The sequence below is a fragment of the Uranotaenia lowii genome, chromosome 2 (genome assembly GCF_029784155.1).
Source record: "Uranotaenia lowii strain MFRU-FL chromosome 2, ASM2978415v1, whole genome shotgun sequence".
In the NCBI taxonomy this organism is placed as follows: domain Eukaryota; kingdom Metazoa; phylum Arthropoda; class Insecta; order Diptera; family Culicidae; genus Uranotaenia; species Uranotaenia lowii.
Genome location: NC_073692.1, coordinates 270,033,327 through 270,058,326, shown reverse-complemented (window position 1 = coordinate 270,058,326; position 25,000 = coordinate 270,033,327). Strand labels below are relative to the sequence as shown.

Sequence of the window (25,000 nt, the reverse complement as noted above, 5' to 3'; positions counted from 1 at the left end):
TGGGGAGAACAAATTGACGATTGTCGTTCTACTCTTATCTATGACATCTGTGACAGTTTCAATTTAACAATTTTGAACACGGGTGAAAAAACACGAGTACCTAAACCTCCTGCAAGACCAAGTGCAATTGACCTCTCCCTCTGCTCAAATTCACTATCATTGGATTGCCAGTGGAAGGTAATCCCTGATCCCAATGGTAGTGATCACTTGCCAATCAAAATTACAATCACCAATGGGGCCAGCAATTCAAATTCAACAAATATGGAATATGACCTTACAAGACACATCGACTGGAAAAAATATTCGGACGAAATAACAACAGCCATCGATTCTATGAATATTTTACCTCCTTTAGAAGAGTACCACTTTCTTTCTCGTCTGATACATGAAAGTGCCCTTTGCGCACAAACAAAACCCATCCCACATTCATCAGTTCCTCGAAGGCCCCCAAACCCGTGGTGGGACCAGCAGTGTTCCAAGCTTTATAAGGACAAGTCAAAAGCATTCAAAGATTTTCGAAAACATGGAACCCTCGTCCTTTTTGATGCATATGTTTCCCTTGAAAATCAGTTCAAAAAACTGATCAAAGGGAAAAAGAAAGCGTATTGGAGGAATTTTGTGGGTGGTTTATCACGGGAAACATCCTTGAGTACCTTATGGAAAGTCGCACGAAGCATGCGTAATCGTTCATCTACGAATGAAAGTGAGGAATATTCACAAAGATGGATATTTAACTTCGCACGAAAAGTCTGTCCAGATTCTACACCTGTGCAAAAAATAATCCGGAACGTGCCTCCAGATAGATGTGGTCTGGATTCCAGCTTTTCGATGGTCGAATTTTCACTTTCTCTCCTTTCTTGCAACAATTCAGCTCCGGGAATTGATAATATTAAATTTAACTTGTTGAAAAACCTTCCGGATGCTGCCAAATTTCGCTTGTTAAATTTATTTAATCAATTCTTGGAGCACAACATTGTTCCCCAGGATTGGAGACAAGTGAGAGTCATTGCTATCCAAAAGCCCGGAAAACCAGCGTCTGATCCCAATTCGTACCGTCCAATAGCGATGTTGTCTTGTATACGCAAGTTGATGGAGAAAATGATATTGTTTCGTTTGGACAAATGGGTGGAAACAAATGGTCTCCTTTCAGATACTCAATTTGGGTTTCGAAGGGGCAAAGGGACAAACGATTGTCTTGCTTTGCTATCTTCAGAGATACAAATGGCGTACGCAAAACGTGAGCAAATGGCTTCAGTGTTTCTAGACATAAAGGGAGCTTTTGATGCAGTCTCAATAGAGGTTTTGTCAGACAAGTTGCACTCCCGGGGTCTGCCTCCTCTATTGAACAACATCTTATACAGCTTACTTTGTGAGAAACATTTGAACTTTGCTCACGGAGATTTTGCAGTTAGAAGAACATCTTACATGGGCCTCCCACAGGGTTCATGTTTGAGTCCACTTTTGTACAACTTTTATGTGAGTGACATCGACAGCTGTCTCTCTGAAGGCTGCACTCTAAGACAACTTGCAGATGACGGAGTAGTGTCTGTCACAGGATCTACTGAGTCTCATCTGCACAGGCCTTTACAAGATACTTTAGACAGATTGTCTTCCTGGGCTTTGGGGCTTGGGATTGAGTTTTCCCCTCAGAAAACGGAAATGGTTGTTTTCTCTAAGAAACGTAGACCTGCTCAACCTAAGCTTCAACTCCTAGGCAGAACGATCACTCAATCGAGGAGTTTCAAGTATCTTGGGGTTTTGTTTGATTCCAAGTGTACCTGGAGAGCCCACATTGAGTATCTGAAAGGAAAATGCCAACAAAGAATCAATTTTCTCCGATCAATTACTGGCACCTGGTGGGGAGCCCATCCAGAAGATCTTATCAAATTGTATCGAACAACTATTCTATCCGTTATGGAATATGGTAGCTTCTGTTTCCAGTCAGCTGCCAAAACTCACCTCATCAAACTAGAGCGTATCCAATACCGTTGTCTCCGTATCGCTTTGGGCTGTATGCCCTCAACACACAACATGAGTCTTGAAGTTTTGGCAGGAATACTCCCTTTGAAAGATCGATTCAATTTACTATCACTTCGGTTCCTCATCAGGTGTGAGGTCATGAACCCATTGGTGATTGTAAATTTCGAAAGGTTACTTGAGCAAAATGTTCAAACCAGATTTATGTCTATATACCATATCCTCATGTCAATGCAGGTAAACCCTTCTTCGTATTCTCCAACTCGTGTTTGTAGCCCAGACTACGATCATTCTTCTGTCCAGTTTGATTTGTCTATGCAGCAGGAAATTCGTGGAATCCCGGATCCGCATCGTCCTCTTCTGATTCCAAGAATTTTCGAAGCTAAATATAGACACGTCGATGCTGATAAAATGTACTTTACCGATGGATCACTTATAGAGGAAACAACAGGATTTGGAGTGTTCAACGAAATATCCAGCGCATCTCACAGTCTCCAGTCACCATGCTCTGTATATGTTGCAGAGTTAGCAGCTATTCACTGGGCTTTGAATAGTATCGCCACACGTCCTATTGAACACTACTATATTATAACTGATAGTCTCAGCTCTGTTGAAGCAATCCGCTCTATAAAACCAGGAAAATTCACGCCGTACTTCCTCGAAATGATACGAGATATATTGACCACTTTATCAAGACGTTGCTTTTCTATCACCTTTATCTGGGTCCCCTCACATTGCTCAATAGCAGGCAATGAGAGGGCAGATTCCCTTGCAAAAGTGGGTGCGATGGAAGGCAACATTTACCAGCGTGAAATCGTATTCAACGAATTTTACTTCTTGGCTCGAAGAAACTCTCTTGTCAACTGGCAGCGTAGATGGGACGAGGATGAGTTGGGTCGGTGGTTCCACTCGATTATCCCAAAGGTAAGCCTTAAACCCTGGTTTAATAGATTGAACCTGACTCGGGATTTTATTCGTATATTTTCCCGTCTCATGTCCAATCATTATTCCATGAATGCGGTACTCTATCGTTTAAATATTGCTGGCAGCAATTTATGCGGATGTGGTCTAGGTTACCATGACATCGAGCATATTGTTTGGTCGTGTGAGGACCACCTATTCGCCAGAGCGAACTTTATAGATTCCCTTCGGGCCCGAGGAAAACCACCCGACGTTCCAGTGAGGGATGTATTAGGTATGATGGACTTGGACTATATGTTCGAAATATACCTTTTCCTAAAAGCTATCGATCTTCGACTATAATTCTCTTTATTTTCATATTTCCCTTTCTATCTTTCTTTTTCTTTAAAAAAAAAGTGAACTAGATCTAAGTACACAATTGTAATCAAACAAAACGAGTTTGGCTCCTTAAAGCCTAAAGGTATGAGCCGTTTCAAATAAATAATCTACAAAAAAAAAAAAAACTACAAATTATTGACAAAAACAAAACTGGAAAAGCATTCATGTACTTGCATAAACATTTTTTTAAATTTAAGGTGATTATGCTAGTTGAAATTGAATAGATTCATCACTCAATTTGATCATTCTTAAATAATTTAATTATTTTATTGATTTGAAAAGTAAAGAGAATATAATTTTTTTTCTAAAAAAATCATTTGCTTCCGTTTTATTTATTAATAACGAATTATTTTAAAAGTCTTTCTATTGTTCGTGAAAAGACTTGAACAGTTTTCTAAGAAAATCCCTTTTATTGTTCAAACCTATGCGGTTGTATTTTTTGTCATCACTTCCATTTTAAAGTTTCATGGAGCTTAACCATGGCTGTTTTTTTCTTTGCACATTTTCGAAATGCTTTTTTTTTCACAATTTATTTAAATTTTGTCGTGAAGCTCCTATATTTTGTTTTATAAACGGTAATTTTTTTTAATTTGAAGTTTCGTATGAAATCATCACATTGAAATATTGAGCAAGAATTCAAATTCATGAAAAATTCTTTATTTCACAGATTTTTAATCAGATTTGTCAATGCTACAGTTTACATTTTTCAACCTGGAATTTTTCTACAGATTTAATAAATTTTATCAATTTAATTTGGATTCCTCCTGGTTAGGCTTTCTATGGCTGAATCATGAAAGTCGTATCACTTTGGTAATATTGATTGATAGTTTTGAAGTAAAATCACTCAATTTAATCAATGATTGGCATAATTTCCCTAAGAAATTTCTGAGTATATAACACATCATACATAACACAAAAAAAAATCATATTTTTCCATGGATAAAGGAATCTTAGAACTGATTTTTATTCATTCAAAAGCGCTGAATCCCAATATTCAATTAGTTTTTTTTGTGAGCTCAAGTTTTCGAAATAAATAAGGTAAATTTTAATTCTGAGAAAAAAGAAATGGAAGTTTTCTTTTTGTTATTTTTTTTTCCAAACCTGCAAAAAACGGTATTTTTGATGAAATTTCAAAGAAAAATTATTCTAAATTTAATCTTTGGATATTTTTAAACCCGAAAGTCAAATCATTTCGCAGTCTTCAATAAAGTTGTTGAATGAGTTAATATCTTAAATATTCAATATTCAATAACTTTCTTTAATGATGTCAGAAGAAGTTGTAATCTTATTTTTAGGAATTCTATATATTGTAGAATTCAATTTTTGAAAGCGTTGTATCTCTGATACAAAAATATCTTGGCAATATCTGTGTGCTTGATTGAAAGAAGGGTAGATAATTGATTCAAAATCAGCTTTTGGTTTTTATGTAAGTTTATTGATTTATCATAAGGTTGCTCATTTGCCCGGTTTTATCCAGGTTGGCCCGGATATTCAGCACAAAATTTGACAAAAGTCCGGTCCGGCCCGGTTGCCCGGATCTTAACCGGATTTATTCACTTTATTTGCCAAAACAAAAAAAGAAACAAATTGTGTTGTATTTTTTTTTATTTTTTGCATCCAAAACGACATTTTTTGAGCAAGATTTATAGAAATAATTGTGAGAAATTTTTGAAAGACTTAAATACGATTTAAAAACTACTAATGAAAAAAAAAAGATTGTTTTCAAGTTTTTTTTTATTGATTTGTGTCGAGTAATTCCTGGATTTTGACCAAATTTTCCCGGATATAGCCCGGATTATTGGTCGATACTTTAAAATCAAATGCCCGGATTTGGCCATGTTTTTAGATAAAATAGCCCGGATTTGTCCGGCCCGGGTATGTGCTGAAAAAATTCTGGCAATCATTTTTGTCAACCCAATCAATCATAATTAGAAGTGATGGACGAAATCTGTGAAATGTTTTGAATTTAGGGTGGTAAAATAAGGTATTGAAACATAGGCACCAAAAATGCAGTTCGTTATAAACTTTTAGGGGTGGATTAAAGAATTATAGGTATTGTTTTTGTCGAAGAATCAAATTTCGCTGAGTCATGTCGATAAAAAATCGATAACCGTTCACCCAGTCTTTATTATAAAACTTTTCTTATTTACGGAATTATTCAAGAACAAAAATATTTAACTTCATCATACTATTTTAACATTGCTTAAAATGAAAAATAGTGACTTAAGTAACTAAATATTACATCTTTTCAACAAATAATATTGCATCTATGCCTTTGAAAGAATTCAATAAAAAGCTTGAATCATATAAAAAAGTCAACAATCTCTATGAATATGGGACAAATGCAAATGCAAAGAAGTGACGTGCATATCAAGTTATTGGTATAACAATTTTTTGCTTTAGTAGGGACTGCTATTTCCTGATAATTAACAATCTTTCGAAGAAAAAAATCGTGAAATAAATTTAATTTGAGATAAGCTTCGCGGGCCGCACAAATGTGTCTCGAGGGCCGCATGCGGCCCGCGGGCCGCGCGTTGCTCATCCCTGCTTTACATCCTTCTCTCTCAAAAAGAACGGTGTAACCCAAGTCACAGATTTTTCCCACCAAGAGAAGATTCCCCGCCAGTTTGGGAACATGGTACACTTGCTTTATGGCGTATTTTTTTTTTGATTCCGGATTTGGCTCTGGAACCGTCAGAATAAAAAAGCAAGTTTCGGGTTTCGAGTTATTCCATACGTAGGTGTGCGTGAGAACGAGCGCAATGTTTACATGCAGCTGTCATTTTGTTCTCCTTTCTGGATTTCTTCATTCGGTTCTTCACATCCGGATTGCCGTTTTTCGTGTCCGGATTGCACTGGACTGCAGATAGTACGATTTTGCTTGGCTGAGAGGTTCAAAATCGCGGCAATAATCATTTGCCCGTTCATTATTTCAACTGTTTTGTTTTCAGCCAAAAACAGCTGTTTAATGTTTTGACAACAACGTTGATAGTATTGGTGAACTTCTCGCAAAACTGACTTTTTTCTCAGGGCGACTCCGTCCCCTTTTACGAGCGAACCTAGGTTGCCTCTCGAGCAATAAATGAGCACGATGACAGCAGTTAGAGCGAACCTAGGTTGCCTCTAGTTTGCCTCCAGGTGAAAAAAAATACGGTATTAGACTCACATTCAATTTTGCCCCATTTTCCGTCATTAACGCCAGTTTTGCTTTTCCAGCACCTCGGGACAAAACCCGTTTCCCATCGGCAAGATACACTTCCAGTTTCTTCGTAGGATCCACGCCATCCATCAGACAGGAATTGTTTGCCATGTGCGATGTGGCACCGGAGTCCAAGTACCACCGATTTTTACCACATCCTTGAGCAACACCCAAACACATTTCCATCTCCACCGGCATTTCAGCAGCAACATTAACTTTGGCACCACTTTTCCGCTTTTCCAGTGACTTTCTGAATTCCGCACAGTCGCGTCGAAAATGCCCCTCTCGTTTGCAGAAATAACACACAAACATCTTCCCTGGAGCCCACTTGGATTTTTCGCCGATCACCAAAGCCTGTTCGCTTACACTTCCATTGCACTCCTGCCGCCTCCGCCACTCATCACGCAATTTGCACTTAATAAATTCAACCGTTAGTTCGTTTTCCGAACGATTCTCAATGACATTTATTAAGCTGCCATACGATGGCGGAAGGCTCGACAAAATAAGCGCCATAAACACTCGATCCTTGAGCCCTTCTTCCATCACTTCCAATCGATTCTGAAGCGCTGTCATCTCATTCAGATGTTCCGGCAAATTTCCCTCTTCCGACAGCCGCAAAGAACACAATTTCCGCAGGACGTGGAGAGCCGTGGACAGCGACGATTGTGCATGGATGCCCTTCAGAGAATCCCACATTTCCTTCGCGGTGCTCTTGCGGATAATGTGCACGAGCTGGCAATCCTCCACAGCCAAACCGATCATAGCACGGGCTTTTCCGTCTTTCAGCTCCCACGCTCCATCAGCTCTCTCCGGCTTCGGATTTTGCACCATCCCGAACAGATCTTCCTTCCGCAACAGTAGCTCCATTTTAAAACACCACACATCGTAATTTTCCTCATTTAGTTTGTCCATAAGCACTTTTGTGTCCGCCATTTTTATCTTCAAAAATGCACCAAAAGTCTAGCCAAAATAAATATCGCCGGGACAAAATACGGTCTAAATGTCCTCGGAATGTTCACAATATCACGTTACACAATTTCACGCTGGGCCCATAACCTATTAGCGGGTTTAACTTTCAGCGGAAATGAAACACAAAACGTGATAATTAACAATTAACAGAAGAAAACTTTATTCGACTTGATTTGTCGGAAGTTAGCACACGAGTGAGCACTTTTGGTTGAACAAACAACAACCAACCGTTTTTCTGGCACTGTTGCCAATCTGTGATGTTTTCAGTGAACATTACACACTCAACAATTATGCCTCGATAATATGGTGCTCTATATGCCCCTAGTCAACAAATTTAAGTAAAAACGTGTTTTAAAATTGATAAAAGTGAAAAATCAAAAATTTTATGATGGTAAAAATTGAGAAACAATGTGTACATCATGTTGCAGTGCGTACATTATAGATCAAGGTTATTTTAAGATCATAAGATCTTATTTCGTGGTGCTCAAAAATTATAATATTTTCGTAGCTTGAGAACCAAGCTAGTATTTTTAAATATCTCTGTAAAGATGATAAGGAGATTCCTTTTTTTGTGAAAAATTAATACTATAAGAAGTACGAAACAAATCCTCATGAAAATTTATTTAAGAAAATACGTACTTTCGTAGAAAAGCGTAGTTCTCATTATGCCTCGGGTGCTCGTTATGCCCTCATCTCCCCTACCATTCATGATTGATTTTTTTTATTGTTACATTATACGGCTAATAGCATCAAAGCATCATCCGTCAAACAAAACACCAGAAACATAATGTATGAGCATGTGTTAATTCTTTGAATTCTACAAACAGACCTAGATTACTGTGTTATTGCTTTGTTTGATGAATCTACGCCTCACCGTTTAGTGCAATCATGATCATGAATGATAAATGAAAAAAAAAATCACCTCGACCAGGAATCGAACTCGAGCCTACTGATTACCTCCCCGACATCTAACCAATAGGCCAAATCGTCAGACGATACAAGTCAAGCTGTAGCTCTATTACTCAGTTGACTTCATCGAGTCGAATTTGCTGCTAGAATTCCCGGCAGAAAACGCTCATTATGCCTTCATTAACGGTGCTCATACTGCCTCGGGGGGTTTCTCATTATGCCTCTACAGTGACTGGTTTTCAGCTTTCGGCAAACATTTTTAAAATGCATTTTTAAACGTTTTTATCTACTTTTTCGAGTTTCATCCAATCAGGCAATAGACTATTTGAGTGTCTAAACACGAAACAATGATGTAATTCACATATTACAGCTGTTCTCTATGGTTAAATAAGCGTTTTCCTTAAGGTGGCCGTTATGCCCCCATCTCCCCTATTTTCGTCACTTGAAAACCTAGCTGGTTATTTTTTAATATTTCTGTAAAGATGAAAAGGATATTAAAAATTTTTCTTTTTTGGTGAAAATTTAATACTATAGGTAGTACGAAACAAGTCCTTATGAAAATTTGTTTAAGAAAATACCCCAAGCAACCAAAAGTCCCATAAAACAGGTACAAAAACACTTACTCAGCTCCATCATTGATACGAAGTACGTTCTATGCAGCTCAAAATTTAAGTTCTTATTGATACTTTCAAGTTCCAAAACAAGTCTTAATGATCTTCTGTTCAGCTTTCAGCGGCCTCTTAATTCAGCTTCCAAAAAATCGCAAAATGAGCAAAAAAATCTCTCTCTATTTCAACTGAACCGTTGGCTTCGGTTCATATAACCTTCTCTTGATTATTTACTGTGTTCTGTACCGGTGCCACCATGATGATGCCACGCGCCGGATTTCAAACTCGACAAATTGCTCAATTGCTTCTTTCCTACGTTTCCTACATATATCGCATCAGAACTCAAGTACTAAATTACTTATTGAAAAAAACCTGCCCGGCTTGGTGATCGAACCCCGACCTTCGTGGTGAGAATCGAACACGCTACCACGAGACCACGCCTAGATGTTGTTCTAACTGGAACTAAAACTCGAAGAGGTGATTTGATTTTGAAAGCACATCAACGCACTTTTTGTGACTTATCAAATCCCGTTTGAGCACTTTTGTGCCCTTTATGTGACTTACCGAATCCCGTATTGAGCACTTTTGTGCCCTTTATGTGACTTAAGTCCCGTATAACGTACGTATAGATCACTTTTGCAGCTTTCAAGTTCGTTAATGAGCACATATAGTACACTAATGGGAATTGGGCGAAAGAAGTCACATACAACGTACATATTAATCACTTTTGCAATTTTCAAGTTCATTAATGAGTACATAAAGTTCACTAAAGGGAATTGGGCAGTTGATTCTCTTTGTCAGCCAATATGTAACTTTCAATGCCTTCATTCAAGTAAATATGTGACTTTTGGTTGCTTGGGACGTACTTATGTAGAAAAAAGGAGTGCTTATTATGCCCTGGGTGCTCGTTATGCCCTCATCTCCCCTAGTTATGATAAATAAATTTTGATGACGAGTATGCTTGTGTATTTTTTTCTTCTACAATTCATTTCCAAAATTTTAACTCTAATTCTAATCGAGTGAAAATATTCTAAAAAAAACTTTTAGTTTTGCTACCTCTTGAAACAATCTTCAAATGTTACGCTGGTTTGGTCAGGGGGTTAGCGGAGTTTCGTTTCACGTAAGAGAGCAGTGGTTCAATTCCTTGGTCGAATAGCAGTTTCTTTGTAATAAAAATAATGAGTTAAACCAAGCTAAGACCGGTAATCTAGCAGTCAATAATCATCTGGTTGTCAGAGCAATCTGTCAAACTGATTCTTTTTCAGCGTGTAGAAGATTTTAGATATTCCCTTAAGAGCTGATTAGCACTCTATTCAGTTTCTTTGACGAACTTTAAAGTAGCTTAAAGAACCTAAATTTTGGGCTGTATAGAATTCTCTAGGAACATTGAAAAGGGCTGATTAAGCTTCTATGCGCACGTTTTAAGGGAATTCTGGTTGCTTGGGTAGCATTTACCTTTGTAGTCAGTGAATGGAAAAACGGTACAATTTACCTTTTTGCTCAGTGAATCTCGGAAACGTAAAATTTACCTTTTTTCTAGGTGAAACCAAAAAAGGTACAATTCACCTTTTTTGTATGTGAATGAAAAAAAGATGGGTGGAAAAAATCACCTCTGCTCATTCAATACCAAAATAAGCTTTCATCCTTTGGAATAAATCATAAATTTCATGATCAAAGGAGATCATGATAATGAAGTGTGAGAAATATTTGGCTGTGATAAATATTAAATGAACGCAATGACAAAAAATGGCATAATGCTAATTTTAAATCACCATTAGTGGTTCATCGCACATGTTCTTTCCTATTAGCAGTGTACCATTCTTTCGTGGTAGAACATTATATTTATACCTTTCGTTTTATTCTGAAATTTTCAAAGTAGCCTTTTCTTGTTAATAACAATTAAATATTGATTTTTGCGTTTGCTTCTTTATAATATCCTCCAATGAGTGTTTTTTTTTTCACGCGTCTCCACCATCAACACTAGAAGTAGCTTTTTACATTCTTGCTTCGACTTACTGGATTCTACAAAATAAAGTAAAATTGCAGGATGTAAATATATCTTTAAATCTTATTACAATAGATTTGTTTTCCAATAGTTTTTCCACGGCTTCATTTACTTTCTCGTGTGTCTGGTGTGATTTTCTTCCAAGGGAAACTGCAAATAGCGAAAAATTGGATGTACTACAAGCATTCTGCTTATTTGAGTTTTTGCATTTTTAGATCACTATTGGTATTGACCGCCTCCAATGTTACGGTTCCGTGCATCGAATTGGAACAGAAAAAAAATAACTTCCATTCGCCTGTTGAGAAAGTTGTCGTTTTGTACTGGCCAATTGAAATGATATCTCTTTGTACCCTTTAATCACATGTTCTTAGTTTTATTAAATTTATTTTTTTTAGCTACTTGAAGAAATGCCAATCCGTAAATTTTCAATATTTCATTTTTTGGATGTTCAATTTTACGACTACACACAAATATACGATTTTTTGCAGTTTCTTGTTTAATGTTTAGCTTCTAGCTCATCCCATTTTTCCATTCCAAGTGCACTTTCTCAGCTTGATGCGATTCATGCATTTCAAATTGTTTGATTTCGATTTATTTATTATAATAGTTCGTAATATATATTTTTGATAAATTTGATTTATATTTTAGCGTGTGTATGTGTGGTTTACTAGAGCGTGTCGTTCTTTTTCTCGCCGAAGTGAAACAAATTGTAATAATAGTTGAAATATTTTCTTTTATTTTGTATTCTACTCACAAGCTGGCAGTTCAAAAATATACTTGATTGATTTTAATATATTTTGTATAAAAACAAATCTGCTCTTACATAGAGGTCTAGATAATAATATATTAATGCTTCTGATTTTAATATTTTTTTCTTTCTCTCTAACGTACACATTAATTTAGAAGATTTTAAAATAAATAATATGCCATATTCTTAAAATAAACAAACTAACATTACTTTTCGTTATCAAATAATTGATTTTTTGCGAAAGTTGAAATTTTCAAATTGTTTGCTTTTATAATATTGCAATTACATTTTATTTTTTTTTTGTTTTTTCTTATATTAACAATAAATGACCGATACGTAAGCTATTGGTGTGCCGGGTTTTCCAGGATCTTCTCAACAAGGTCTGTACTTATTCAAAGAGATGCCAATTAATCGTTTTGGAAAATCGTATCGGTCTATTTATCAACTACATTTATGCAAAGACAAATAGATGCCTTCTTTCTTTTTTTACTTTCAATAAGCCTTACGATCTAATAGACGAAATAAAATATGGAAGCTTGACAAAAAATTGCAAAGCCATTTTCTCTATTTATATTTTGTTATACCTTTTGCTTGTATCAGAACTGGAAAAAAATGGATAGGATAGAGATACTAATACAGTATCAATCATTGATAATCTGATGAAAAAACCCAATCAAACTGCCTCTCTTCGCCTTTTTGGGGGGATAATTATGTGTGTTAGATAAAAAAAATCTAGATAGAAACTACCGGATTTTGTCACTTGGTTTCGATTTTGTGCTGTGCTTGTTGTTGGCTGATATTGTTTAAAACGAGTATGAAATATCGATTGTTTCATCTCATATTTGCTGTAGCTGCACACCGTCTGAAAGCACACATCGAGATAATGCCAATGCCTTTCACGAGAAAGCGGTCAAGTATAGTCCCAATCCTAAATCTGATAGATTTTGAAACAAGACTTTTTGCCAGAAAACACTTGTATCTGACTTTTGCTTTTTTAAAAAACAACATGCTTTTGATACTCTTAATAAACTCCCGTATGATTTCGAATATAGCATAATTATTTTACGAACTCAGAGTAATATCTCGTTTGCGAATTTTGAAAGAGAATCAACCATATGTTGTTTTAGACAATGATTAACGCCTCCCATTTATCTCTCAAAACTAAAACATCAATGAAAATTTCTTTTCTGTGACCTATTTAATCGAGCCAAAATTACACCGATCTCTTGGACTTGTTTATTACTGAACATAAAGAAATCTTTTGCGCACAGGTTTATGACATTTTTTTCCGGATATCCGATTACTAAAAAAAGCCACTAGGTTTCGGAATATCTCCAAGACGTCTGCATACACTTGACACTTCAAACTACAACATAAGACGAGGGAAGGAAAAGTTCACCGCTTTCGTCCTCTTCAATGTTTCTTTTCTTGCGAAACGAAACCGAAGACCTAAGATGTGTGCCCTAGCTGTTTTATTTTTCGGTTGATACACTAACGAAACCGTAAGGTTCAATATATTCGGAAATTATATTCTCGTTTGTATTCGTTTTACATTTGTCGATTGTTTTATAGAGTTAAATAAATGGCGTTCATTACGTCAGAATACTTACGTTGTTTTTACCTATACACATATTTTCATCAATTAAAAGTACTTATCTCGTTTAAGGATTCGTCAATTTTGTTTTCATGTTTAATTTCCTCATATTTGGTTCCAAATCAGCTTTAGCGGAGTTTCTCATCTTAAGTTCCTAACATTCGACAACGACAAATCTTATAAGGTATGTAAAATTTCAACTTTTGCTGCTAGAAGACTAATACTTTCCTTATTAATGTGTACATGCGCTGTTCTGATTTGCGCGAAAGCTAAGGTGATAGGTATAAGAATGTTTCGATGAACCTTTACTGATGATCGTAGTCCATATATCGTGGATGTATGTTGGCAATTGCATTCTCTCCAAACCAAGATTTTTTAATTAGCCCGTGAAAATCCGTGTTCATAACAAAGGTTTTGGTGTGCTATTATGTTTGTTTTTGTCTCCTTGAATTATGTGCTTCTATGTTTCTGTTTGTTAATCACTGGACTAAGCTGTAACTATTAAATGCCTATTCGTTAGTTGCTTCCTGACTTATAGAGAATATATTAGGCTACTAATTTGCCATTTAAAACTTTTATTGGTTTATTTTTCAAAAGACACAGAGATGTGTTGAAGTGTGTTAGTCAACAGATGAGTGACCGCTGAAGATAGATTTCAATTTTGCCATTTCGTATATAAAAATGTAGCTGCATCTAGGTACTTGGTTTTTCACAAAAACAGTACGTACTTAAAATATTAACAAATAACTAATTGATTAAAAACAGAAGAAGGTTGTCCAATTGGGTTTAGTACAGACTTTTCTTGTTTGATGTTGTTGTTGACGTATTTCTTCAATCTTTTGCTTAGGGTGTGTCGATATTGGTTCATGTATGTTTTCGTAAAGATTTTAACTGTAAATAAAAAAATAAGAAAATGAGGAAAGAGAAAATAGATAAACATGTTGGTTAGCTCAGTAAATTTTGATATCGGTTACACTTTTATAATTCACTCATCCATTAGAAAAAGTTTTTTGTAAGCGCAAGCGCATTTCTACATCCTCATCCGATTCAGAACAAAACTGAACGTTAAGCGTTGAATATAATTGGAAAAGAAAAAGCTTAAGTATATTTTAATTGAGCACCACTGGAATGAAATGTCTGAACGCTTTCGAATAGTTTTGTGAACATATAATAAAACACATTCTCTATCGGGAATTTAAAAAATACGGGTTACAGTAAATGTTAAATTGAAACAAACAATGTTTAACTCTCATTTTTTTCTAATGTTTTTCCATTTTATAATATTTATGCAATGAGTTAAAATAGAGTAATAGCACCAAATTTTTAATGAAACTACAAGGAAAATTGCCTTTTAAAAAAAAGTTAGTTATGCGTGAAGAACTAGAAATACACTTGCGCATTTAGATCTGAAATAGAGAGTGTAACACCAAGTTGCCAATTATTCTAAAGCTGTTCACCTATGGAATAAAAAAAACTAAAACACATGCAATCGCTTTCTGAAAGAAAACATTTCAAAAGCATTTATTAAGAATGAATACCAATAAACGCAAAAGAACGAAACCGATGATGGTGATAGTTGAAACTGAAATATAGTTAATAGATGAAACACGTAAACGTTTACTAGAGGATTTTTAAACAAACCAAATAAAAAAGACTTCTAAAAAGTGAATTAAAAACTATGAAAGTTTTTCGAATGACAAAACACAGGACACCGGATAGAATCCTAATTTAAACAAAAAAAAAGGTAAAGTTAAACAAACCCGGTACCAGTAACGAAAAAATCTCAAAACATACGTACTGAAGAATATACATTTAACTCATAAATTATTTGCTACTTAGCTTAAGCGTGAAAGCCAGAGCAATGTGAAACTTGGTGTTTTTTGTTCTGAATTGAATGATGTTGAAACATGGAGGAAAATGTTACACGAAATGTCCACAACATTGTTGTGAATGCACATTTACACACACACACACGTATATGGAAGAAGAACACAGTAATGTTTCAAAGGTGGTACACACGCAGTGATATGAATGGAAATGAAGGTTCCGAATTCCGGACGGTCATTTTTCAAATTTTGCGTGTCTTGTAATATGAAAGTGAAAAGGATCTAAAGTGTGTATGTGTGTGGATTGCTTACTGTACGTGTAGAGATTGTTCGTATTATTGTGATTTTGAATAGAACTACCTAGTAGGAAATTAGAAAAATGTGACTAGTAGTGAAAAATTGCACGTGTTCAATTTTAGTGGGTGTGTTTACAAAGTCTGTCAAAGAGGGGATAGGGGGAGAAGAAAAGTAGTAAAATCCAATTTACTTTTTCTTCAGTGTAAAGAATGACCGTCTCTTTTGTTCATCTTTCTGTGATGATGCAGGCAACGTTAAAGAACGGCCTTCACCGCTTGCGTCAAGCTCACACTGGGCTTTCAAAGCAGTTACCCATTGATTCATTTCGGCATCGTCATGACACTGCAGCAGGAATTCTCCACCGTTTGATAACCTAAAGTTGAAGAAAAAAGAAACCAAATTAAAAAGCTGAACTGAATGTCAGTTCATGATACATACTTTATTCTGAACACATGTTTCTTCTTAGTGTAATCAGTAGCGATTTCGATCGAAGCTCCCTTGAGCTCTAGTGGAGGCTCTCCACGGAAGGTCTGTTCTGGAACAGCCTTGGACGTTTTTTGGTCCTTGAAGAAGGTCAACCGGCCGCTACGTGCCGAACAGAACACCTGATAAAGTGGAAAAAAAACCATCAAAATCCAAAGTCACTAGAACTGTATTGAAACCGGTCATCTGAATCTACGTTCATGAAAACTTTATCTTAAAAAATCATTATTTATATCTTACCTTATCCCACGACCTGTTGGATGCTTTCTTAGTGGTTGACTCCCATTCATGCTTCCTGGTGAGTATTCCTTCCTGTGTGCCTTCGTCAGTTCCACCTGGACTTGGACGATCTGTATAGTAGTTTTTGTTAACGACATCGAGGATAGCAAGAAAAAAAAATAAACTAGCATCAGTATCGGAATAAATCAACCCGTAAAACAACCTGATAATATATCTAAACAAGAAGCCAATGCGTATCTAATCAAGAAATTAAAATTTTAAATAATTTGGAATTTGTCTAACAATTTCTTATTTTAGGCCTCAGTTTGTTTGGACGCAGGGTGTCGATCTACTTCCGCTGTAATATATTCGTTTGAAGACGGATACGAGGAGAGAACACAATTTTATAGTTTCATCTAGCTACTTTTCAGACATACTTATAAAATATCATGCAATACAACAAACTACACAACGAGAAACAAAGCTCATAATGAAATGTAGGAAGGTAAACTCTGTGAACGTATATATGAGAATTTGAAAAAAAAAATTAAACGACACAATGATACCTCCTTCATCGTCCGAAACTTCGACTTTGGCACTTCCGCGCTTCCAGCGGAAACTCCGGAATGGGCTCTTGGAACGAGATCTTCGACTGACTTTGGATGCTGAAGCACTGGCCGTACTCGCAGATCGTTCTTTGGATGTTGCTGGCTGGCGTCTCGTCGTTACCACATTCCCCGAATCGATGCCAGCTGACGTTTGTTTTAATTTTGACATGGTGGATTCATTTGGACACGGATGATGCATGATGGTATGTTGTTGCATTTATGGGCAGGCGGAACAATATAAACGGAATACATATGTTCGCAGACATGGGGAAGAGCACAGATCTGATTTGAATTTTTTGAACTTTGTAATTCTGTATCCATCACCCTTATTTTTTTTTATTCAAAGCACAGATGGTTAAAGCATTTTTGATCGTTATGATTTACCCAATATCAAAAATTTTTAAACCAAAAAAACTACACTATAATACTTACTAGAGGCATATTTAGGGACCGTTCCCGTTCTAGATGGTGCTGTTTTTAAAATTCCATGCACTGTACAATTTTTGGTTTAGTATCGTTCCAAAAAAGAGGTTAACAAAAAATCAAACAAAAAACGTGCATTATTTAATGTTAATATTTTTATATTTTCACAAATACAACACATTTAGTTTTAACGTATGAGCACACCAAGCTTACCTTTAATTTGCATTAACCTGAGCCAGCACTTAATAAAATAAGTATACCAACACTCTGTATATTACCATGAAGTATCCACCCTTCTAAGCGAATATATATTACATAGCACAACGACGCAATGCGCGGATAGTAGACAAACACCATGGGTCTTAGAATGAGAAAATATTTGATAGGAATGGGAGTATTGGTAAGGGACTAAATTCTTATTCATGAGGGCTGAGGAAGTCATCCAAGTATGATAATATACGAAGAAATGAAACTTATACAATAGTTCAAGAAAGCATAGGAAAATGATTCTTTAAAGCTGTTTTCTGTCTACCAAATAATACAAGCATAGCCAAATATATTTTTATCAATTTTTGATTTGATGTTAGTAAGGTCGATAAGTACCTGGTTGGGACAAAGGTCTTTCTTTTTCTACAGGTGAAGTTGCTCGCATTGTGACTATGATTACATAGTTATGGTAAGGATTTCGGTTAAAATTCGATCATTTGACAATTTTGATAATATAATTAGGTAGTGTGATTTAAGTGGGGCAGCGTGTGTATATATGTGTAAGAGAAATTGTGTTAGTGTGATTATTTATTTAAAAAATGATCAATAGTTTCAGGAATATGTGAGAATGTTAGGAACTATGAAACATCAAATGAAAGACTGTTAGCAATATGTAGGGTTAAAATGAATGATTTGTTATAAAAGCATGTAAGTAGCTGGTTATTGTAGCGATAATGTAGTAAGTTCATTAAGAGTATAAAACGCATTCTTGTTTTAGCAATAATGAAGAAAGTAGTATGTGATGGAAAGATGATAGGATTATAAGTTGAGATATATAGAGCATGTTACCTGATTCTTGTTCCTTAGTGGAATGTGGTGAGCCTGGAGCATCGGCAGTATCACGAGCTGCCGCTTCCGCCTGTCGTGCTGCTTCGGCTTCTGCTTCAGCTGCTGCCTTGGCATCAGCTTCTGCTTGAAGACGCTGGCGTTCTGCTTCTTCTGCGGCTTCCTGGCGACGTTTCATTTCTTTGAGCTCAAACTGAAAAAATAAAATACCACTTTGAATATGTTCAATTCTTTATCAATAAATTCAATTTATACCGTAGTTAATCGCTCTAAAGCACTGAAACGTTCTTCTTGTGCGGCTGCCGATTTTTCGAAGGCCTCATGTTTCTTGATAAGGTTTTCAACCTCGTCTATGGTGTGGCCGAGTTCGGTTGACATTAGGTAAGGTTCTTGTGCAATAAGCCAAGCTTCCGCTACAGCTGCATCTCGTGCAAATTGGTACACTTCAAGAACTGCAAGAAACAGAAACAAATTGTTACAATCCAACTAATCGTTAAGAGTTTGTAATATCTACTTACTCAGCTGTAAATTCTCCCAACGTTCTTCCCACCGGTGCAGTAAAGCGTTTCTGCTATTCGTCAACTGCAGTAATCGCTCCTTGATATCGGACGAAGCATAGTGATTTCTTGCCAAAAGTTCCTTTCCGAGTGCTAGACAGGCCGAGAAGTTATCTTCCCGAGTATCGATTTCCGCCTTCAAACTTTGATGATTGTTCATGAGTAACTCAACACCGGAAACATCACGAGGTTTCTCAGAAGTGTTCATCTGTCGTACAACATCTTCCATCCACAGCATTAGTGTTCGAACCATGTTGAAGAATTTGAACAAATCTCCAGTATCGGCTAACTTGTTCTTTCTGGCATCACACATTCCTTGCAAATTGGACCAGGCAGCAAGCACTTCATGTTCACGATTTGTGATTTCTCTTGCTTTTTCTCCGGCGTACGCTGCCTGCAATTTGGCCGATTCTTCTTGGATTTGTTGAACTTGCGAATGAAGAGTCATCAAATCCTGAATAAAGTTCTGATGTTTGCGCTGTAAGGCCGAAACAGACCCAGCATCACGGCCCAATTCGTCTGAAACTCCATGTTGACGTTCGATGATTCGACCGAGAACATCTTTGCAATCGTGGAAGAATTTGTGCAACTCCCGGGAAGCAGCCAGCATAGCCTTTCGAGTTTCGATCAGTTCAAGCAAATCTTGCCAAGATTCATTCAAACCATCCTTCCATTCAGCTATCGTTGCACTGTCCGAATGGCCAGCATGGATAAGATCATCGGCAATGCCATTTGCTTTGGCTACGCGCTCACTTCCAACGGCTGCCGTATCCTGAGCAAACTCGTTAAACCGTTCCCAAAGCAAAGTGATATGATCATAATCTTGACCCAATTCATGAGAACCAGCAACCAGTTCGCGTTCAGCGATCCATTGTTCCAAATCATCAACCTCGCGATTCAACATAAATAGTTGCAACGCTTCGTCAAGACGAGCTCGTCTTTCGCCGGCCAGATCTTTCAAACCAGCATACAGCTTATCAAGTTGTGACTGTTTAACGGAAACCTGATCGCTGTAGGCATGTTGTTCGGCGGTAAGTTGACGTGCAGTTTCACCAAGTTGCCGAATGGTATCAGCGTAATCTTCCACCGATTGTTCCAAGGTTTCGTGACTTTTCATTAGATTCTGTGCTGAAATTTCATCCTTTCCACGATCCTCTACCATCATGTATAACTCCTGTTCACTCATCCACGATTCAGCCTCTGCGGCATCGAAGAAGTACTGCTGAACCTTTTCTGACTGATCCAGCTGCTTGTGACGATTCTCGATCGCATCTTTGAGTTCTTGCCACTTTTGAGTTAGTTGGCTGATAAGATCAGCATACTGGGAAGCATCTTCATGGCCTTCGTCAATGAGTTTCTGTCCGTTGTTGCAAATGGTCATAATTCGCGGTTCATGATTATCGATTTCAGTATTCAAAGACTGGTGCTTTTTCTTCAGTACGTGCACATTGAACAATGAGTTACCGTATTCCTGAGAGTTGGCCAAAGGTATTTTCTCATCGATCCACAATTTTTCATCCTCGACGTCGCGTCTGAACTGGAAGGCTTCCTTCTTCTTTTCCAACTGTCGTTGGCGTTCTAGCAACGGAGCCTTGATTTTTTCGAAACGTGCATTTACTGCTGTCTTCTTTTCCACGATTGGTTCGAGTACATCCGAAGGAGCAGTTTTCGTCAACACTTCCGTTTGTTTCTCCAGTTCTTCAACCTGACGAGCCTTAACAGCCATCTGAGTTTGAATAACATGTTGTTTCTGCATCAAGATGTTCACCGAAGTTAAATCATTACCGGTGTCGGTGTTGACGATCTGCTTTTCGAGATCATCCATCCACGAATCGATGTCATCAACGCTCTGTTGTACGATAACTTCGCGCTTGGCGTCAAATAGAAGAGCTCCCTTTTCCTTGGTGCTTGTTTCCAATTCATCAAAGTTCTTAGCCAAGTCTTGTAATTTAGGTTCGATGATTTCCTTAAATTCTGGCTTTTCAACCATTAGTTCTTGGGCAGCCTTTTGCGCTTCATGAAGACGTTCTTTGTTGGCAGCAATTTCAGCTTCGAAAGCCTGGTGACGAGTCCATTTGCTGTGGACCGTTTTGGCGCTACGGTAGGTATCATCCTGAGCTGTAATGTACTTTTCTTGAACCCATTCTGTCAGTTCTTCAATGTCTTGCAAGAACTCGTGTAATTTCACCTGGTTCTTCAATTTTTCATGCAATTCAACTGCACGGTTACGATTGTCGTCACGGCGATGTGCAATGCTTTCTGCGCGCTTACCGATTTTATCTGAATCGAAGTGCTGTTTTTCAGCCAATTGATCAGCGACTTGCACAATCGTATTGATTTTCTCATCATTAGCTTCCATTGTCGTAAGGAAGGCTTCGTGACGCTTGAGTTGGTTCTCCGCTTGCTCCAAGTTGACCGGAGTGTCATCCTTGCTGAGTACGTGTTCTTGCTGACTTAGCAGCACTTCCGCCTGGCGAGCATCACGATTAAAAAGCTGCTGATCCAAGCTTTGCGATAACAGAACTTGACGGTTCTCCCACATTTGATGCAACTCTTCCCAGCCATCCTTAAGGGCCCGCAAACGTTCTCGCAAGAACATATACTGAGGATCCTCGATTTGTGTTGGCTCCGAAGTTAAACCTTCGCCATATTCCATCATCTTAGTGTAATCCTCGGTATAGTTGTCGATTTCTTCGCGGATACTCTGGTGTTGATTCAGAAGTTTTTCTGCTTCCGGTAGCGATGTGGGGGTGTCTTCCGAAGCAACGTCTGTTTGTGTCTTGGTCAACCATGCTTGGAAATGATCTAAATCCCGCAAGAACCGATGAAGATCTCCAGCTTCTTCCAATTTGGAATCACGTTCTTTCAGCATCTGAGTCAGTTGTTCCCAAATGACTTGAATCTGACCAACACGTTCACGAATCAAAGCTGCCTCTTCCGGATGCTCACCTTCAATGGCATCTGCTTCACTTTCCAGTGCAGTCAGTTTAGCCTGAATGGCCGCTATGTCACGATCCATTCCACTCAAACGACGTTGCAAAGTCATAACACCGGTAAGATCCATTTCCAAATTATCGGTATCGGTAAGGATACGTTTCTTGTCTTCGATCCAGGAAATAGTTTCACGGCATTCTATGTAGAACGTCTGAACACCGTGGGCTGATTTCAGGTCATCGCGTTTGCCTTCGGCCTGTTCGCGCAGCCGAGACCATCTTTGATTCAAGTGGTTCTGTTTTTCAGTAATCTCTTCTGTGTTGGGGTGTTCAACATGAATCAGCTGACGAGCCAACTGATTGACCACTGCAACACGCGAAGCATTAGCATTCATCTCCTTATCAAAACCATCGTAACGGTGCTTCATGATTTCAACATCTTCGATGTCCTTTCCTGGAACCATAGTCTGCAACATACGTTCCTTTTCGTTAATCCATTGTTCGACACCATCACTCTCGGAAATAAGTTTATACAGACTGAGAGCATCCAACAAACGCTGTTTGCGTAGTTTGGCCAACTCAATAAGTTCCTTGTATCGTGCATCAATTGCAGCCAAGCGTTCCTGAACTTTTTGAGTTTCTGGTTCGGTTAGAGTCAAGTTATTTGCCTGAGCATGCAGTTGTTCAATATTTTCAGCGTAGTTCTTAAGTTCGTCAGCTACATCCTTATGTTTCTTCAATAAACTCTGAACGTTAGCTTCATCTCTACCAACGTCTTCAGAGGACACCAAACGTAGTGCATCCAACATCCAATTATCGATATCATCTGCATCAGCAAATAATTGGAAGTAGTCAACGGCATTTTCTAAACGTTTACGACGTGAAACCGTAAGATCGAGCAAATTGTTCCACATTGCCAGAATCTCCTTCAAACGCTCATTAATACGGTCAGCACCGAAGTGTCCTTGACGAACGAGTTCATCTCCAACGGTGCTTACTGCCATTAACTGTTGTTCGTGGGAATTGATTTCTTTTTCCAATGCCTTGTGTTTTGACAGCAGAAGATTTACTGTCGTCAAATCGTGACCAATTTCATCAGTAGAAACAATCTGTTCCTTTTCTTTGATCCAATTCTCTTCATCAGCCATATCCCAATAGAACTGCCACAATTTACGGCTTTCTTCCAAACGAGAACGTCGCTCAACAGCCAATTTGCACAATTCAGCATAAGCATCCTCCAAACGCTGAACGCGATCAACAATGATAGCGGGATCACATGGTTTATAGCCGCCTTCTTCGTCGCCAAGGAATTTCTGAGAATTTTGGACAACCTGCTTAACACGTTCTCCAAGCACATTAATGTCAGCTTCAACCAGCGAATGTTTCTGCAATAGATCTTCCACGCCCATCAAATGTTTACCATAGTCATCAGTAAGTAAACGCTGCTTGATTTCTTCCATGGAGTCCAAAATGTAGATCATTTCCTGGAAGTTCTGTTGGAGTTGAATGGAGAATTCAAGCCTCATTCTTCTAGCTCTCAAAAGCTCGAGAAGGTAATTCCACAACCGCAATACGTTTTCTTTACGAGCTGCGATGCGTTCAATATCGTGGTACTTTTCTGCATCTAGCTCATTGCACACGGCGACTACAGCCTGGACACGCTCTTCATAAGCAAAGATGTCGGTTTCAATGGCTTCATGTTTCTTAGCAGCAGCTTCTACCGCAGCCAAATCGAATCCAAAGTTATCCGTACTAACGAGACGCTGATTTTCCGACAACCAAGTTTCTCTCATGGTTGCCTTACGGTTGAAACGAGCGGCTAATTGTTCGAGCTTCTCCTGTCGAATCAGTTCTTCACGAAGAGCTAGTTCCCGTTCGTGTTCAGCCTTCTCCAATCGTTCCCATGCCTTATTGATGTCGGAAATCATCTTACCTTCCTTCGGTGTGTACGGTTTCTGATTGTTGGCTCTCATTTTCGATTGTAAGGTAAAGAGAAGTACTTCCAGATTACCCTTTTCGACGAACTTCGGGGGTTTTTCTACTGTGCGGTAGTTAGAAAATTGTGCCAGCTGTTGTTGAACACCGAAGAGCGAATTGGCAAATTGTCGATCACCCAATTGAACGATTGTCACTTCAATCCATTTCAGCAGTTCACTGGTCAACGATTCGTACTCGTTGATCATGCGATCGTTGTCCATAGCGATACCAACTACTTTGCCAATACGTTTTCCTTGCACTGTTTCTTGCTTCAACTTACTGAAGTAATGGTAGTAGGTTACGACATAAGTTATGATAGATTTTTCATCTGGATGTTCAACGAAAACGTCTTCTGCATCTAGAAGCTTAGTGAGGCCGAGTTTTTCCTCGGCAACATTGAATGCGTTGTTAAGGTTTTGAATAGGATTATTCTTCGTCAGTTTATCGAACTGAATGAGATCAGGTCGATGTTTGTGGATAATTGCATTGAATGCCAAACCATCCCTCCAAGATGTGGTGAAATTCCGCACGTTGACGTTGTGATAACCAGCGGTTTTCATTTGACACCACAGGAGAAGTGCATCCTTTGCCGATTTTGTCTCTTTGTTGTCCGTTTCCTCGATGGTGATATCTTGGATCTAAAATATGGTAGAGTGTAAATAAATTGAATTGCCACCAACTTTTTGCAATTTACCTGGAATCGCAGAATTATGGTCCATATCAGACCCAAGTTGAGACTGGCATTGCCATCAACGATGTCGTGTGAACCGATGTTTTCCAGGTGAACCCTTTGATCGCGCAGAAACTGCAATGCCTTATCGACATTCTCGAGGCAGTGGATACGCATTTTTCCTTTGGTCGGTCGAGGCAGCCGTTCGCCGGATAATACTTCCAACAGTTTGATTAGGTTCTTGCCGTCGCGCATATCGACGTAAAGATCGGCTATTCGGCTGTTGACTCGAACCAGATGCGAGTTAACCCATTTTGTGAATGTCTTTTTCTGCACGCTCTCTCGTTCCTCTGCAACAATAAATGTACACAATAAAATTTGAAGTACCTAGATTATTATTTCGATGAATCATTATAACATACCCGCTAAAGCTTTGATTCGGGAACGTTCGAAAAGGCGTGAACTGGAGTTTCCTCCGTCGTATTCGAATTCGTCAATGTATTCTTGCCCAGGTCCCTGGCTGGGATCCCATCGTACTACCGAGATGTCAGTCGTCATGGCTAGAAGCTTACTATCCTGGAAGGTGAGCTCCCAGCGCTATGTTCCGGAAGATGGCTGCAGGAAGAGAAAGAGAAACTAGTTTATT

At 38.1% G+C, this 25,000-nt stretch overlaps 2 protein-coding genes across 9 annotated transcripts in view; both read right to left on the bottom strand.

Moving 5' to 3' along the window:
• LOC129744179 (exosome complex exonuclease RRP42) overlaps positions 1 to 25,000 on the bottom strand; it is a 27,196-nt gene that overhangs the window by 829 nt on the left and 1,367 nt on the right. The gene's annotated exons all lie outside the window — the stretch shown is intronic.
• On the bottom strand, positions 10,798 to 24,964 carry LOC129744158 (spectrin beta chain). 8 transcript variants are annotated; one of them, XM_055736559.1, is made up of 12 exons: positions 24,777 to 24,964; positions 24,379 to 24,704; positions 18,736 to 24,322; positions 18,473 to 18,669; positions 18,221 to 18,410; positions 17,768 to 17,821; positions 17,174 to 17,233; positions 16,700 to 16,885; positions 16,155 to 16,264; positions 15,870 to 16,036; positions 15,622 to 15,804; positions 10,798 to 14,199 (listed from the first exon to the last, which is right to left on the bottom strand). In XM_055736559.1, exons 1-12 carry the CDS (start codon positions 24,910 to 24,912, stop codon positions 14,196 to 14,198), a joined length of 7,200 nt encoding a protein of 2,399 aa, XP_055592534.1. In that variant the 5' UTR covers positions 24,913 to 24,964; the 3' UTR covers positions 10,798 to 14,195. The 8 variants fall into 8 exon arrangements, with proteins under 8 accessions (XP_055592534.1, XP_055592536.1, XP_055592538.1 ...); XM_055736561.1 differs by having other exon boundaries at positions 15,744 to 15,804; XM_055736563.1 differs by lacking the exon at positions 16,700 to 16,885.

What these genes read in the sequence shown, in the direction of transcription:
- LOC129744158 (XM_055736559.1), bottom strand. Translation starts at nt 24,912, where the DNA reads ATGACGACTGACATCTCGGTAGTACGATGGGATCCCAGCCAGGGACCT. An exon ending in CCAACAGGTCGTGGGATAAG is followed by an intron (nt 16,037 to 16,154) that starts GTAAGATATAAA and finishes CCACTTTATCAG; the next exon opens with GTGTTCTGTTCGGCACGTAG. An exon ending in AAACATGTGTTCAGAATAAA is followed by an intron (nt 15,805 to 15,869) that starts GTATGTATCATG and finishes CTTCAACTTTAG; the next exon opens with GTTATCAAACGGTGGAGAAT.